This window comes from Loxodonta africana, chromosome 11, assembly GCF_030014295.1.
Source record: "Loxodonta africana isolate mLoxAfr1 chromosome 11, mLoxAfr1.hap2, whole genome shotgun sequence".
NCBI lineage: Eukaryota > Metazoa > Chordata > Mammalia > Proboscidea > Elephantidae > Loxodonta > Loxodonta africana.
The window spans coordinates 3,809,575-3,825,250 of record NC_087352.1 but is presented as its reverse complement, the minus strand read 5'-3'; the positions used below and the strand labels follow the sequence as shown (position 1 = coordinate 3,825,250).

The window sequence follows — 15,676 nt, the reverse complement described above, 5'->3', positions numbered from 1 at the left end:
TTGAATGAGTGAATGACCACAGAGCAGTCCATTAGAGGGGCTAAAGCTTGCACACTTCCAATCCTCAAAGAGCCCAGATTCTAGTTAGGAGACAACAACTAAGCTAAATATTTTCACAGGGTGATAAGCACAAAACCTAACCCACTGCTGTCCAGTTGATTCCAACTCATAGCGCCCCTACAGAACAGCAGAACTGCCCCATAGAGTTTCCAAGGAGTGCCTGGTGGATCCAGCTGTCGACCTTTTGGTTAGCAGATGTAGTAAACCACCAGGGGTTTCAATAAGAAAGGCAAAGAAGGAGATAAACAGGGAGCCATAATTATAATGTGGATGGGGGCTTACTAGGCTGGGGTGGTGGGGAGGCGACATTTGAGCCAAAGCCTGTTGGATGAGGAGCAAAGATCTGAGAAAGGAACATTCTAGATAGAAGGAACAGGCTGTGCAAAGGCCCTGAGGTGAGAATGAGCTATGAGTATTTGAAGAACAGAAGGAAAGTCAGTGTCTTCGCCGTGTTGAGAACAAGTGGAAAGGGGCAGGCGTGAGTTTAGGAGGGTCTGCGGGCCATACCTCTGTGGGTGTTGAGGGGAGCAATTTTTTCTTTGAGAGGCTGTTCAGCTGTGGTGACTTCGAGCTGCTCTATCCCCTCCATGGGCTTCGGTTTTACATCTGTGGAATGGGAGCAGGCCTTTGAGGGCCTCTGTTTCCAGACATTCTGGGCATTCCTCATGACAACGCTTTGAGACAGGTGCTATCACCATCTCCCTTTTGGATGAGGCAACAAAGGCTCAGGAAAGGCTAAATCAAGTTCTCAACGCCAAAGAGCTATTAAGTGCAGCCTCCATATTTGAACCCAGGCAGCCTGGTTCCACAGCCCATAGTCTTAATCTCCGTTCCATGTGGCTAAGAGCTACGGCTGCTAAGGAAAACACCCGGCAGTTCTCTGTATACCCTATGGGGCAGTTCTACTCAGTCTTAATGGGTTGCTATGGGTCGGAATCCACTCGACGGCAACCGGTTTGGTTTGGTTTTTGTAATCATTAACAGGCGCTGCAGAGCAGTGGTGACATGAGTCGGCTTTGGTGTCAGACAAACCCTGGCACAGCACTTAAACAAGCTGTGGGACCTTGGATCAGTCTCTGGCGCCCCGAGCCCGTTTCTGCGCATGTACAGTGTGCATCCCAACATGTGCCCCAAACAACAGAACACGTGGTTACCCAAGAGAAATGATCGCGTGAATCCTAAACAAGAGCGTAACTTTCTACCTGACACGGTTGTTCTAATTGCAAGGAGGGGACAGGGTGGGTTTTGAGCCCCTTTTCCCCACTAGCCTTCTAGCCGTGTTCCTCCATTCAACAGCGGAGCAACTCTCGGTCTCCCCCCACGCCACCCGCGCCCCCCTCGAACACACACACTTTCCCCCCCACCGGACGGAAAAGCGGTCGCGGTCCCTTTAAGGCCCGCCCCTCCCTCCCCCAAAACTTCCAGTGTCTGCTCCCTTTTCGATCCGGGACGGCCGGCCGGGCTCGCCGCCGAGCTGGTAGGGGCTGGGGCCGAGGGGCCGTGCAGGGGTGCGGGGGCTTTCGTGGGAGGCGCCGCCGTGGCCCGCGGCCGCCGCCGGGGCGAAAGGGGTGGGGGCGGGGCGGCGCGCGGGGGTGCAGGAGCGCTGCCGGCCGGTCGCTCGCGAGGGCGCCGGGCGCGGGCGGCGGGGACGTGGAGCCCGGGGCCGTGGAGCCCCGGGCCGGGTCGCCGCGCTCCGTCCGCCCGGCCGCGCCGCCGCCGCGAGGGGCGTCCGGGCCGGGCGCGGGGGCGGGGAGAGGAGGGCCCCTTCCCCTCCCCCCACCGCATTCCTCTGACGTAGGGCCTGGCGACCCCGCCTTAGAGTGGGCCCGGCCGCGCCTAACGCCCCTCGCACGGGTCACGTGGGCACGACGTCGCGCCGCCCCCGCGGGCGCGGAGCCCCGGTCGGCCGAGTCCCCGGGGTGGCCAGGAGCTGGCTTGGGTCCCCGTCAGCCTCCGTGACTTTCGTCGCCCCCTAAGGCGGAAGGCCCGCCGCTGTCGCGCCTTGTTAGTGCCACCGGCCCCACGAGGGCCCCTGTCTCGGGAACCCCCTTCCCCCGGGGGAAGAGGCTCCAGATCGTCCCCCGCATTCCCCAGGGCTCCAGGCTGACTTGCTAAGTACGGTGTCCCCCCAGCGGCCAAGTCGGCCCCCTTTCTCCGCCCGCCGCCCCGCACCGGGAGCTGGAGTTGCCCTCCCCGTTGCGGCTGTTCGTTTTGTCGGGCCCTTGTGACCGAGGAAGGGCATCGTCTGCAGGGTAGTCCTGGGTGGCCGAATCTCGCCCCCGAGGAAGGAGGGCCGGACAGACCCGTAGGCCCCAGGAACGACTCCCCCGGCAGAGCGCTTGCAGTGTTCCAGGCGCTGTGCGAGGTGCTCGGTAGGGCGAGGCGGGGACCACTGCTCCTTGGCCCCCAGGAGGCTTCCGGACCGAGGGAAAAGACAGGCCCATGCTGTTAGGGCTGTCACGTGGGACCAAAGGACAGGGTGGTCAGAGGTTACGGAGGAAGCCCGGGAATCTGCACTGCTAGGGGCAAGGCACGCTTTTGAATTCAAGGAGGGGAACCGTGGACTGAGCCTGCACCGCACAAAAACCGAAACCAAGCCCGTTGCCGTTAAGTCGGTTCCGACTCATAGCGACCCTATAGGACAGCGTAGAACTGCTCCGTAGGGTTTCCAAAGAGCGCCTAGTGGATTCAAACTGCCGACCCTTTGGTTAGCAGCGGTCGTAGCTCTTTACACCACTTTGGCAGCAGGATCTCCCCGCTCCGCACAGGCAGGAGGAATTGTCCCGTAGCTCTCAGAAGGGACAGTGAGGGCCTGCACAAGCACAGACCGAGAGGTGCGCAAAAGATGGTGCTCTCTCGCAAACGGAAAAGTTACTGGGGCTGAATTTAGAAGTGGAGCGGTGAGATGACGCCGGCGAACCGGACCGGGTCCGAGAGCGGACGGGAGCAGCGAATGGCTTTAAGGGAAAGATTCAAATTTGGGTTACAAAAATTCCTCCTGCATTGTGAAAGCTGAAGTGGAGAGGAATAGGGTATGGCGATGGGGCCAAAACTGTCCTGGGAGCTGCACTTCCGTCCTGGTCTAGCCTGCCGGCACTGGACACAGGGGAAGAAACAAAAAAACCCGTGCCGTCGAGTCAATTCCGACTCATTGCGAGCCTACAGGACAGAGCAGAACTGCCCCATAGTTTCCAGGGAGCGCCTGGCGGACTCGAACTGCCGACACAGGAGGCACTCGGTAAAGAACTGCCGGGTTTCCTGGCCTTCGCTGTCTTAGGCGGCAGCTCCGGCCGAGGGGGTAGCCGAAAGCACGTTCGCGCAACCGTTCTCGCCCGCGGGCCTCTACTAGACTGCGCCAAAGGTGCTGCTCCCCTTTGTCACCCAATCAGAAGCCATCATTAGTCCTACCGACTGAGGGGACGCGGTCCACTCTCTATTGACCAATCGGGTGGAAATGCAGGAGCTAGGGACCCGCATTAACCACTGGAGAGAGGCAAAAGGGAGGGGTTTCCTGTTATCCATGCGGAATGGCGCGGGAAAGTAGTCGGCGGACTGGGAACGAAGGCGCTTTCGGTTCGTTGTATTAGGCAGTAAACCAATGAGAGTGGGAAGGAGGCGGAGCTTCTCAGGGAGGGGGTGGAGACTTAGGCGCCCATCCGGTGTTCCTAGGGAGGCCAGGCCTAGGAGCTTTAGTGCCAGAATTTCGACCTATTAAATTCGAGTTTATTTTAAGGCGGCGGGTTCAGCAAAATGACTGGCAGAAAGCGCTCGCCTATAAGGAGTGCCCCGGACAAACGTGGGCGGACCCTTCCGCAGAACGGCGTGGGCAGCACCCAATAAACGCACGAGGCGTGAGGCGCCTTCCCCTCCCCCCGCGGCGGGACCAGTGGCTCCCCCTATCGGGTGGGGGCGGTGGGTGACGGGCGTGTCCCTCCCCCAATGAGAGGCGGGGGGAGGCGGGTTTTGAGCCGCCATGTCGCGGAGGCTGCTGCCCCGGGCGGAGAAGCGGCGGCGGCGTCTGGAGCAGAGGCAGCAACCGGACGAGCAGCGGCGGCGGGCGGGAGCGATGGTGAAGATGGCGGCGGCGGGCGGCGGAGGCGGCGGTGGCCGCTACTACGGCGGCGGCAGTGAGGGCGGCCGGGCACCTAAGCGGCTCAAGACTGACAACGCCGGCGACCAGCACGGAGGCGGTGGTGGCGGCGGCGGAGGAGCCGGGGCGGCGGGCGGCGGCGGCGGGGTGAGACCAGATTCCAAAGCGCCGGGGGTGGCCGGGAAAGGAGGGAAAATTTTCACCTTGGGGATATTTATTTGGGGGGGGGGGGGGTGTCTTTTGCGCACGCGCTCAGGCCCTCGCGCCGTTGACTGGGTGGGGGAGGGGCGGGCGTTGGGCAAACGGCGGGGTTTGCGCGAGGACAGGCGCTTGCGCGTGCGCGTCATTCTGAGATGGGGGAGGAGGGATGTCCGGAAAAGGCAGCTCGCGCTGCCGGTGGTTCACTGCGCAGGCGCGGCGCGGCTGGCGTGTGGGGGCCGGACACGCGGTCGGGCTTTTTTTCCCCTTTGCCATTATTTTCTGCGGTCCTCCTGCGCAGGCGCATTTCTCCCGCCCAGCCTCGTGGGCGGTTGCGGGGGCGCCTCGAGAGCGGGAACGGGTGGGCGGTGGCCTCGTCACCTCCTGAGCAGAGAATTCGCCTCGATAGATAAACTGAGAATATTCCTGAGAGTTAGAACGGACTTGCATACTTTTATGACGGTCGAAAACGGGAAGGTTGGAGGTTTTTGTCCGGCTCTCTCTCCAGGTTCTGGAAGTTGTACTTGCAGAGTTTTCCGTAGTTTCGTGGTGGTGCACGGTTATAGTTCACTAGAACTTTAAACTGTTTCAGGCTTTGTTGCACACATTTTAAGTTTATTCTAGTTGAATTCATAAAACTTTTTGTTAAGTAGGGCTTAAGCTTTTCAACTTAGAGAAAAGCCGGTGAAGAAAGCTGAGGCGAATTAGGTTGTAGTCAGCAAGGGGCAGTCTGGGATGAGAACTCAGGGCTGTGGAACTCCACACCGCCGCGGCTCTACCTCCTGTGGCTTGTGTAGTTCGTTCCTGAAATAGAACCTACTTCGGCTTCTGTTCCGTGGGCTTCTGCCCGGTTGTGACAGGAGGTTGGGCCCAGAGCCCAGGAGAGGTGGCAGAGAAAGTTACTGTTTTGCTGATTCCCAGGGGCTTCTGTGTGGGTGGAAAGATAATTCCCTTGGGAAGGGAGCAGTCATGGTTGTTAGTGCTCGAGTTGGAGTTTCTCTTCTTCCTGAAAGGCGTTTCTCCTCCAATTTTTGTCTTAAGTTTGGGCTAGTCAGTATTTTTTAGAGAGCAGGTGTAGCCTGGTGAGTGAGTGGAAGCTAAGAAGCGCCAAGGCTGGCCTGGCTGCCACAGCTTCTGGGACACATGGTGGTTTCCCCTGACTGGACCTGGGGGTGGCTGGTGGGGAACAGCAGTGCTTGGCCAGGTGGGGTGGTAGCAGCCTGCTCAACCAGAGAAAGGGTAGAGGAGCTGGGGCAACTGCCAAGGGAAAGCCCTGACTCCCACTGCAGTAGCCAAGTGTTTGCTGAGCCTTTCCTGCATCTTCCAAGTCACTTTTTTTCCCCATGTTTCCTTGATTGAGAGAACCAGTGACAGGCAGGTCCTTGAAAGAATGTAAGATTGGGGCTTAATTGGTCCTCTTTTCTGCCTTTCTTCGAAGCTACAGCAAGAGCCAGTGGACAGGTGGCCAGCTACTCAGGGCTTCAGCTCTGCTGGCCTACAAATTTTCTGAATTTTTTGGTGGTGATTGGCTTGAATTACTGCCCCTCATTTGTTCATGTACCCTTCCTTGATTGCACCCAACTGTTTCATCTGACTGGGTCTCCAACAGTACAGAGACCAGAAAATGAAGTCTTGTTTTTGCTTTCTTTCCCCAGGAGAATTACGATGATCCGCATAAAACTCCTGCCTCACCAGTTGTTCACATCAGGGGCCTGATTGATGGCGTCGTGGAAGCTGACCTCGTGGAGGCCTTGCAGGAGTTTGGACCCATCAGGTACCAGGCTCAGAGGCCAAGCATTGGGTTTCCAGAGAAGCCAGCTTCTCGGCATTCTTGGGCATCACTGGTTTCTAGTCGAAAGTAGTGACTTGGCTTTTCTGGTCCAGGTTCCTTTGGCTAGGTCCTGGGACCCCTCTACCCTTGGGGTTGGTCATTGTACTTTGGATCAGGTTGTAGCAAGTTCATTATTTTTTTCCACTTCTCTCTAGTAGTTTCTAGTCGGTTATTTCGTTTAGTAAATATCAGCTAAGTGTTTAGAACATATTAGATGTTGGGAGCATAGTGGCAAACGGAAGTGTCCTGGGCACTGCCCAGACCGTTGCCTACCCGGAGTGATTAGCCCTGTGGTAGGGGAAGACCAGGACTCAATGGGAGGCATCTGATGCTGAGGCGAGAAGGGCATAGGAGAGCTTCCCAGCAGAGGTGATAACTAAGCTATACCTGTTTTGCCTGTTGTGCTGCTTGTGGCAGGGGTGTTTTAGATCAGGAAACCACGACTGGGTATGGAGGCGTCCAGAGGCCATGGAAGAGTCAGTTCACAGGAACGTGGAGGACGTTGTCTTTGTTCTTCTGCTTATGCCTCTGAGAGGGTTGAAACCTGTGTTCTCTCTGACAGCTATGTGGTGGTAATGCCTAAAAAGAGACAGGCGCTGGTGGAGTTTGAAGATGTGTTGGGGGCATGCAACGCTGTGAACTATGCAGCCGACAACCAAATCTACATTGCTGGTCACCCAGCTTTTGTCAACTACTCTACCAGCCAGAAGATCTCCCGCCCCGGGGACTCAGATGACTCCCGGAGCGTCAACAGTGTGCTTCTCTTTACCATTCTGAATCCCATCTATTCCATTACCACGGTGTGTGCTTCCGTGAGGCCCTCTCCCTTCTTCCCCATCCCCTTTGAGCCAGACTGACTTGCCAGAGGCCCTTCATCTTGTTTCTTTGGGTTTTTACAGGATGTTCTTTACACTATCTGTAATCCTTGCGGTCCTGTCCAGAGAATTGTCATTTTCCGGAAGAATGGCGTCCAGGCTATGGTGGAATATCCTTTGCTGGGAATTGGATGTTCCTTGGTTAGGGACTCTCTTGGGTTGGCAAGAGTCGGTTCTTTCAATCAGCATGTATCTACTGAATGCCTGCCACGTGCTAGATGCCATCACAGCCAGAGGCTGATGGGGAGATGGCTGATGAACAAGTCATCAGATGCAGGGTGGGAAAGTACAGATCTTTAAGTATGATGAAGGGAAAGGACCAGGGTGGTGTGGAATACAAAGGCGAAAGAATTCTAAAAGGAAATCTTGGAATGTCTCTGAGGAAATGCTACCCAGTTCTCATGAGGAGATAGGAGTTGGTATTCCAGTTAGAGGAAACTGTGTGCAAAGGCCCTAAGATGGGAAGGAACTGAGTGTTGCAGAACTAGGTGGATCTGAGGACTGAAGAGTAGCTGACAAGGGGGAGAGGAATGTGAGCATTGGAAGAAGTTAATAGGGCATTCTGGGTAGTGGGTGGGGTGAAGTCAGGCCCAGGGTACGCCACTCATGAGCTTAGGGCAGGGAGGTAATATGGTTGGTTACCTCCCTGCCCTAAGGAATTGGGGGAAGGAGAACGGCTGGGGTAGTGGTAGGGGTGGTTGCTGCCAGCAGCACCTCTAGGCTGGGGTGGGGGTGGGTACAGAGCACAAAGGCACTGGCCAGTGGTTAGTGGTTGTGGGGAGGTAACTGACCCCAGATCGCACATGCATCACAGTTTTCGGCTGCCACCTTACCCTTGTCTCTTTACTGGGACTGTTGGAGATCTTTCTCAGAGATCTCCCATGACAGGATTTTCCTTATCTTGATTTACATTTGACTCTGTACAGAGCGCCCAGCGGGCCAAGGCCTCACTCAATGGGGCCGACATCTACTCTGGCTGTTGCACTCTGAAGATTGAGTATGCAAAGGTAGGCGTGGGTGGGGACTGCCCCTTGTTAGCGACCAGGTGAGCTGGGGCATGGCTGATTTCAAGTGTCATCTTCTTGTCCCCGCAGCCTACACGCTTGAATGTGTTCAAGAACGATCAGGATACTTGGGATTACACAAATCCCAATCTCAGTGGACAAGGTAATCCTGGTGCCCACTTTGTGCTAAACATACCCTGCCTTGTTGTTATTCGACTAGCGCATTTCATAGATCTGGGTTCAGGGTTATGTAATGCCATTGGGCTCCCTGTGGACACGGGAGGGCCTTGGGGAACAGACGCTGGAAAAGCACACCCCAGCGGGGGTGAGCGTGATTGAGGGGCCGCTGTAGGTCTTACCTCCTTGAGGCTCTTTGTTGTAGCTGATGGGGGAGAGGCAAGACAGAGGGTTGGATGGGGTGCGGAGCAGGACCTCCTGAGGATAGAGCAGGGTGATGGTCTATAAACCAGTAGCAGCTTCTAGCTGGATTCTGCTGCCTCCTTTCTAGGAGTCTGGTTAGGGTCACTGACTCCATTCTCACTCACAAGGGAGTGGTCCCCTTGCTCTTTACTGTGGAGGGTCTGATTGTGGGGTTAACAGATTGGGGAGGTGATGAGGGCTCCCGGGCTCTTGCAGCAAAGCCTTTGAGCAAGTTGATCTCGTGAAGGTGAGACACTGGATTGGAGCAGGGCGGACACGGCTCACCTCACTTGGCAGAGGGGACTCAACAGCTCTGCAGAGGGCCCTAATGGACAACCCCCTTCCTAGGGTCTTTCAAGCATGACTTGCCTTTGATAGGAGGGGAGAGGTGGAGGATTGCCTTGAAAAGCAGCGGCACCCCCTCAGCAAGACCGTCCATCTGTGTTTGCCTTGGTCTGATACGTCCGACTAGGCCACGGGCTGAGGGAGGAGGCTGGTTGCTGCCGTCTCACAGGCCCCGGGAGGCCAGAGGTCCCGGTTCCTAGACAGGCCTGTCTTGCTCACCCTTGCAGCTGGGACGCAGTGGGCAGGGTGGGCTAGGCTCTCCCCAGGACCCAGCTTGCACAGAGGGCCCTGCGGGCTCGGCTGCCCTTTCCAGAGGTCAGAGGCAAATTGGTGATGGAATGAATGTACCAGAGCGGGCAATGGCATTACATGACTGCTAACAGAAACATGGCAACCAACCATTTCTTCTCCAAGGAACATAAGTAGAAGATGTGCAGACCAGCAGGGGCTAGTGGCAGGGGCTGGCTGTGCATTGGTTTTGATGCCTCTCAGCTTTGGCTGCCCCAAGGCTGGGGGCCAAAAAATGGGCTGCTGAGGTAACCTGGAGTGAGGGCGGTGCTTCGCCACCCCTCAGGACCCATACTTCAGCGGCTCTGCCTCTGCACATTGCTCACCAACACACAGGGTAGAAAACCACTAGCTCTTCTTGGAGAGAACAGAACATGCAGCCTCCACCACGTCCCCAGAAACAGCCGCAGACTTGAGCTCACTACATCAAGAACACCACACCGCGCTCCAAGGAACAGCTACAAGCACAGAGGCAGAGGCAGACAGAGACAAAGAGAAAGAGACGCAACATGGCAGCAGACACTGCTTTTTATTAAACATTTTTTAAAAAGTCAAAATCCAAGCAAACTCGAACCCGAGAATGTACACAGAAGTAGGAAACACAGAGAACAGAGCTCTCCCAGCCAGCCAGCGGTGCTCTTTTCGGAGAACGTTTCGTAGACTGAAGTAGATTCCATGGGCCTCCAAGACAATAGGATCCTCTCCATTCCTCGCCATATGGGTGTTTTTGTTTTGTTGTTGTTTTTTAAGTTCTTTGGTTTTGGGGAGGGCCTTCTTTTTTTCTTTTCTGTTTTGATATTTTTATTTTTTCTGCAGTCACCGGCTGCCAACATAATCTGCACCAACTGGAGATCAGAAACCAAAAAAAAAAAAACCAAACCACAACAGCAAAAAAAAAAAAATCAAAAAACCAAAACAGACCTAAAACCAGACAGCCAAACAGCTCAGAGGCACACAGTTACCTGCTGGCGGGTAACCGGGCGTGCTCCCAAGGCCAAAAGCGCGGGCATAGTGGGGCCACTGGCACACTCCATAACCAGGAGACACGTACACGGAGCGCTACACAGCCAGAAGCACCGCACCACCGCACTGAGCACATAAATGTGAGGAGCTGACAACACGGAGGGACACTACCCACCTCATACACCTTTATTTGCCACTTTCTGGTATCTTCTGAGGACAGAACATCTGAGAGCCAATTTTGATTTAATCAAAGCATTGACTTTTAAATCAATTCTTTAAAAAAAAAATTATAGCGGATGTGTGCCGTAACTTGTATTTATGACTGTAAAACCATGTGATGCAGGGTCGCAGTGTATGTTTGATGGGACGCCATCTTTCAGAACTGTGCTAACTCACTGTTGAAGCGTCCAATGGTAAGAGAAAATACAGATTTGTTTTTTGTGACAAATGGATATTGTACTCTGTACTTCTGTAAGTAGCCATTTTCCATCTTTGTAATGATTGGTTGTGGAAACAACCCTGGCTGGGTGGCAGGAAAGGGCAATGGCCTCAAGAGCTCTGGCTTTGGAGTCAGCCAGGCCTGGGTTCAAATCCTGGCTCAGCCACCAACTGTTCAGTTTTCTTATTTGTAAAATGGGGCTGAAATAGTACCTACCTCATAGGGTTGTTGTGAGGAATTCTACAAGCTGTGATGTCTGTAAAGCACTTAGAGCAACGCCTGCCACTCAAGCGTTCAGTTAACGGTAGTGATCATGAACTGAGCCGGGGACAGGAGGTGGATTTGCGCCATTGTCTGGGTCCGAGAATGTTGATGCCTTGTATATGATTGCTTATTTGAACTGATCGTTGATGTTGCCCTGCTTGTTGGCTCCTGTGGTCCCTTTTCTTGGGTTGGATGGGCCTGGGCGGGAAGGTGACTGGGATGAGGGTTGAGAGGGGTGGGACCTAGAGCTCTTGGAACCTTGGGGGCCAAGTTTTATCTGTCTGCCTTCCTGGGATATTTTCCTGCTCTTAATCGAGTCCTTCATTGGGAGTTATATTTTAGAAGGCTATCCTTGGCCCTCATTACATACCAGACTTCTGTAGCAGCTGCAAGTTCCTCGGAGGGCCTGTGAGCTGGGCTTCCCACTAGGGCCAGGCAGGCGATAGCCCAGAACTTAGCCTTATCTTTTATAGAAAAAGGAAACTCAGCCACTTGGGTGTGGGTAGGGGTGAGAAAGTAAGCCTCTGCCTGGAGGCTTGAGTTTCATACCCATCCCTGGATTAGACTCAAGGAAGGAGGGGAGGCCCCAGTAGGTTCCTCCTGTAAGGAGGGAGGGTTTACAGCAAGGCCCATGGGAGCTGAGGGATTTCGAGACTAGCCTCTAGTTAGGAAGGGGAGAGACTCCTTTGCAAGTTGGGCTCTAACTGTTTTTTCTGCCCGCAGGTGATCCTGGCAGCAACCCCAACAAACGTCAGAGACAGCCCCCACTCCTGGGAGATCACCCTGCAGAATATGGTGAGGGCAGGGGGTTCCCCTCCGTGGACTCCCGTGGCTCATGTGCCTCTGCCCGCCGTCCGCCACGCAAATTCTCACCCGTCCTCCCTCTCTTTCCTTCCCACCCCCCAGGAGGGCCCCACGGTGGGTACCACAGCCATTATCATGATGAGGGCTACGGGCCCCCCCCACCTCACTACGAAGGGAGACGGATGGGCCCACCTGTGGGGGGTCACCGCAGGGGCCCCAGCCGCTACGGCCCCCAGTATGGGCATCCCCCACCCCCTCCCCCACCACCCGAGTATGGCCCCCACGCCGACAGCCCTGTGCTCATGGTCTATGGCTTGGATCAATCTAAGATGAACTGTGATCGAGTCTTCAATGTCTTCTGCTTATATGGCAATGTGGAGAAGGTGAGCTTCCGCTAGGTCCGCTTCTTTCTTTGTAAACCTGGCAGGCCTGTTTTCCCCTGTGGGAGGCTTGAGCCTCAGGACTTGGCAGTCAGCAAAGTGGCAGGGGAGCCTGGCTGGGAGCGGGCAGACCCAAAGCGCAGTTGACTCAGGCCAGGCCACCAGCTGCAGACAGGTTTTGTGTGGTCGTCACCGGTGGGCGGCTTTTCGTTTCTAATGTTAAAAAACGAGGATGATACCATACAGTAGTTAAATTGTATCATTATATAATCTTATAAACTATATCAGAATTCACACATTGAAGTTAGAAATCATCACAAGAGGGTTTCTTGCAGAAGCTTGAAATGATCCGTTAACACTGACCCTTCTTGTTTTCCTTATGGGACAGTTGGGGCTGACTGGTGGCTGTCCCCTGAGACCAGGTGGTTTGTCCTTATATCAGACCTATCTGGGCCCCAGAAACATTAGCATTGGAAGCTCTTGGCCTGGCCTGTAGTGATGGTAGTTCTGACGCTTTAACTTCCTTACCTGTACACCTGGTGCTGGTGAGAGTAATGAGGTGTAGTAACTTGTTACACTTCTGTAATAACCCTTAACGAGATAGGAGGGCAAATGGAGGCACATAGATGAACTCAGTGAGGTTTACATAACTTTTATGTGGAAACAGGATTCAGCTAGGAGGCTTGGCTTCAGAGCTGGCACTGCCCTGTTCTTAAATATTTTTATATACTGTTATGGTGGAGAAATACATTATGATCTAATATGTGTAGATGAGTGTGTGTGTGTATAACAAACGACGTTGACAGGAACAGCTGTTTCTGTTTTCTGGCTACGTACCGTTTGCTGTTGTGCTTTATTAACTGGCCCACTCTTGGGTCCTGGCCTTGCCTAGGCTCTGCTGCCCACCTTCTGTTCAGCACTTTCTGGGGGCCAGGGTGCTCCTCCACCCTCTTGGCCTCCTGTTCACAGATGGGGAAAGGGAGGGCGAGGTCCAGAGTAGGGCTAGTTCCTTTTAACTGATAAGGGTGAAAGAAGGGCCCCTGGAAGCAGGGCAAGTGCTAACTGCAGCTGTTTTTTTCTTTCCCCCAAGGTGAAATTCATGAAAAGCAAGCCAGGGGCCGCCATGGTAGAAATGGCTGATGGCTATGCTGTGGACCGAGCCATCACCCACCTCAACAACAACTTCATGTTCGGGCAGAAGCTGAATGTCTGGTAGGTACCCTAGTCTCCCAGGCTGGAGGGAAAGGGAGTGGGGCCCGCTCCAGGCACAGCCCAGCAGAGGAACAAGGAGACAGACAGGGGTGGGTGTGTGGGGTGTTCCTGGTGTTCTTTGAAGCAGTGAGAAAGTGGGTTGGCCTGGCCTCAGCTGTTGAGCAATGCTCCCGAGGCTCCCAGGGCTTTCTGACGGGCCCAGGGCCACAGTGCGGGGCATGGGGTACAATTTCTGGGTCTTGACGAAGGGCTCTCCTTTTGTTCCTGCAACAGTGTTTCCAAGCAACCAGCCATCATGCCTGGTCAGTCATACGGGCTAGAGGACGGGTCCTGCAGTTACAAAGACTTCAGCGGCTCAAGGAACAATCGATTCTCCACCCCGGAGCAGGCAGCAAAGAACCGCATCCAGCACCCCAGCAATGTGCTGCATTTCTTCAACGCCCCCTTGGAAGTGACTGAGGAGAACTTCTTTGAGGTGGGTGCCACGGAGGCTCTCAAGGAGTTGGTCCCTCAGCACAGCCATCTGAGCAGGTCATTTATTTAATTTGCTCTTTCAGCAGATATTTCCTGAGCTCCTGCTCTGCTAGGCCTTGAGTTTAGTGCTGGAAGCACAGCAGGGACCAGGACAGACTAGGATCCTGCTTACAGGTTTCTGCCAACAGCAGGGATCAGAGCCCAGTCTCAGAACAGCCACGTTGTCAGGGCCCCAGGGTGCCTAGATAACATCAGAAGGTGAGGTCAGAGGGAACTAGGGCACCTGTGGGGGGTAGCGGAGATGAGGGCTAACTGGCCGAGTTGGACATTGGATCTTGCTCTGGCCTGAGAGTTTGCTGTTCGGTAAACATTTACTTAGGATCAATGCACTCCAACAGCTGCTGAAGGGGGAAGTGTACAAAGTCCTTCCCAGTCCTTGGCAACATTGAGAGTGGAATTTTCAGACCTGTCTTGTGTAGAAGTTAGAAACCCTTTTCTCCAGAACACTCCAAGCAGTCAGTCACGTAGGGTACAGCTGCCGTGCGGTGCTGCCTGCGTTTCTGAGTCTGGTGTCTCCTTTGCAGATCTGTGATGAGCTGGGAGTGAAGCGGCCCTCCTCTGTGAAAGTGTTCTCAGGCAAAAGTGAGTAAAGTGCCCCCGCCTTCCTCCCAGGTTCCTGGTCTGTAGACAGGCGACTGGTGGCTTCCTGCTGCAGTCAGCTGAAACCTTTGTCTCCCCTCGCGTTCTAACCAGGTGAACGCAGCTCCTCTGGGCTGCTGGAGTGGGAATCCAAGAGCGATGCCCTGGAGACGCTGGGCTTCCTGAACCATTACCAGATGAAAAACCCAAGTGAGTATCTGCATGTCCTGCAGTCATCTCCCTGCTGGCCTCATGGCTGACTGGCTTTGGGCCAGAGCAGGCCCGTCCTGCCATTGAGACAGGGCCTCAGAGAGTCCCTCTCTGTTTCTGACACAGGCCGGCAGGCAGGCAGGCAGGCGGGACCTGGTCGCCAGGAGAGCTACCTGATGGTCCCCATAGGAAGGCCAGCCTGTTGTTTGCTGCCACCCACTCCACTAGCTTGGGAGTTGCTCAGGCGGGTCTTCCAGGGAGCTGGCATTCTCTTAGCGTCAGAAGCTGCCAGTAATACCCCTAGCAGAGCAGTGTCAGCCGGAGAGGTTGGCTCAGGCAGTACTCAGGCAGGGGGCTAGCAATGGGATTCTCCACGAAGATGAAGGAAGGGAAGGAGAAATGCTTTGTGCATTTGGCTCATTGTTAAGTCTCGCATCTGGCAGAGACCAGTTAGAGCCTGCAGTTGAGCTGGAGAAAATGGGAGATGTGTGGAATATGGGATGCGGGTGGGGGAGCTGCCAGGTAGAGGGCAAGCTAAACCTATTTTCTCTCCCCCTTCTTTGCAGATGGGCCATACCCTTACACCCTGAAGTTGTGTTTCTCCACTGTTCAGCATGCCTCCTAATTAGGTGCCCAGGAAGAGTCCCATCTGAGCAGGAGAACATTTTTCCTTTTTGCTGTTTTTGTTTGGGTTTTTTTTTTTTTTTTTTTTTTGCAGAAGTTCTTGTATTCTTTTTTTTTAATGCTAGGTTAGTTGAGCTTAACCGTAATGGAAATGCTGGAAGTCTGGAGGGGAGGGGGAGGGGAACTGGTATCTCCCAAGATTAACCTTCACTTTTTAAAAATTACTGTACATGTGATTTTTTTTCCCCCGTTCATACATTTGTGCTGCCCGTGTAATCTTGGCACATTTCAATAAAATTGTTTGGAAAAGAAACAGCTCTTGTTGGTGACTTCTAGGGGGTGTATATTTTTTTCCCTCTGCTTGGTCTTCTGAAGGAGGTACAGGCAGGCCAGTGCCCAGGCCCAGACCTGAGAGGAGCCAGGTGGGCCAGAGCTGCAGGCCAGGAATGTTGCGAAGAAGTAGGGAGTCTTTTGAGGAAAATCCTCATGGGCCCAACCCAAGCAAGTTCAGTCTAGATGGAGAGTCACTTAAAAGTCAACAGCAGGGGTCTTAGCC

At 54.5% G+C, this 15,676-nt stretch overlaps 1 protein-coding gene across 3 annotated transcripts; it reads left to right on the top strand.

Moving 5' to 3' along the window:
- The first annotated feature begins 1,450 nt into the window (after positions 1–1,450).
- Positions 1,451–15,433, top strand: HNRNPL (heterogeneous nuclear ribonucleoprotein L). 3 transcript variants are annotated; one of them, XM_064293618.1, is made up of 13 exons: positions 4,019–4,297; positions 6,004–6,122; positions 6,742–6,979; positions 7,079–7,166; positions 7,967–8,061; positions 8,149–8,221; positions 11,501–11,572; positions 11,684–11,964; positions 13,052–13,173; positions 13,447–13,648; positions 14,232–14,289; positions 14,401–14,496; positions 15,063–15,433. In XM_064293618.1, the coding sequence occupies exons 1-13, from the start codon at positions 4,034–4,036 to the stop codon at positions 15,119–15,121; spliced, it is 1,767 nt and encodes a 588-aa protein (XP_064149688.1). In that variant the 5' UTR covers positions 4,019–4,033; the 3' UTR covers positions 15,122–15,433. The 3 variants fall into 3 exon arrangements, with proteins under 3 accessions (XP_064149689.1, XP_064149688.1, XP_064149687.1); XM_064293619.1 differs by lacking the exon at positions 4,019–4,297 and adding an exon at positions 1,451–1,537 and having other exon boundaries at positions 11,501–11,964; XM_064293617.1 differs by having other exon boundaries at positions 11,501–11,964.
- The last annotated feature ends 243 nt before the right edge of the window (positions 15,434–15,676 follow it).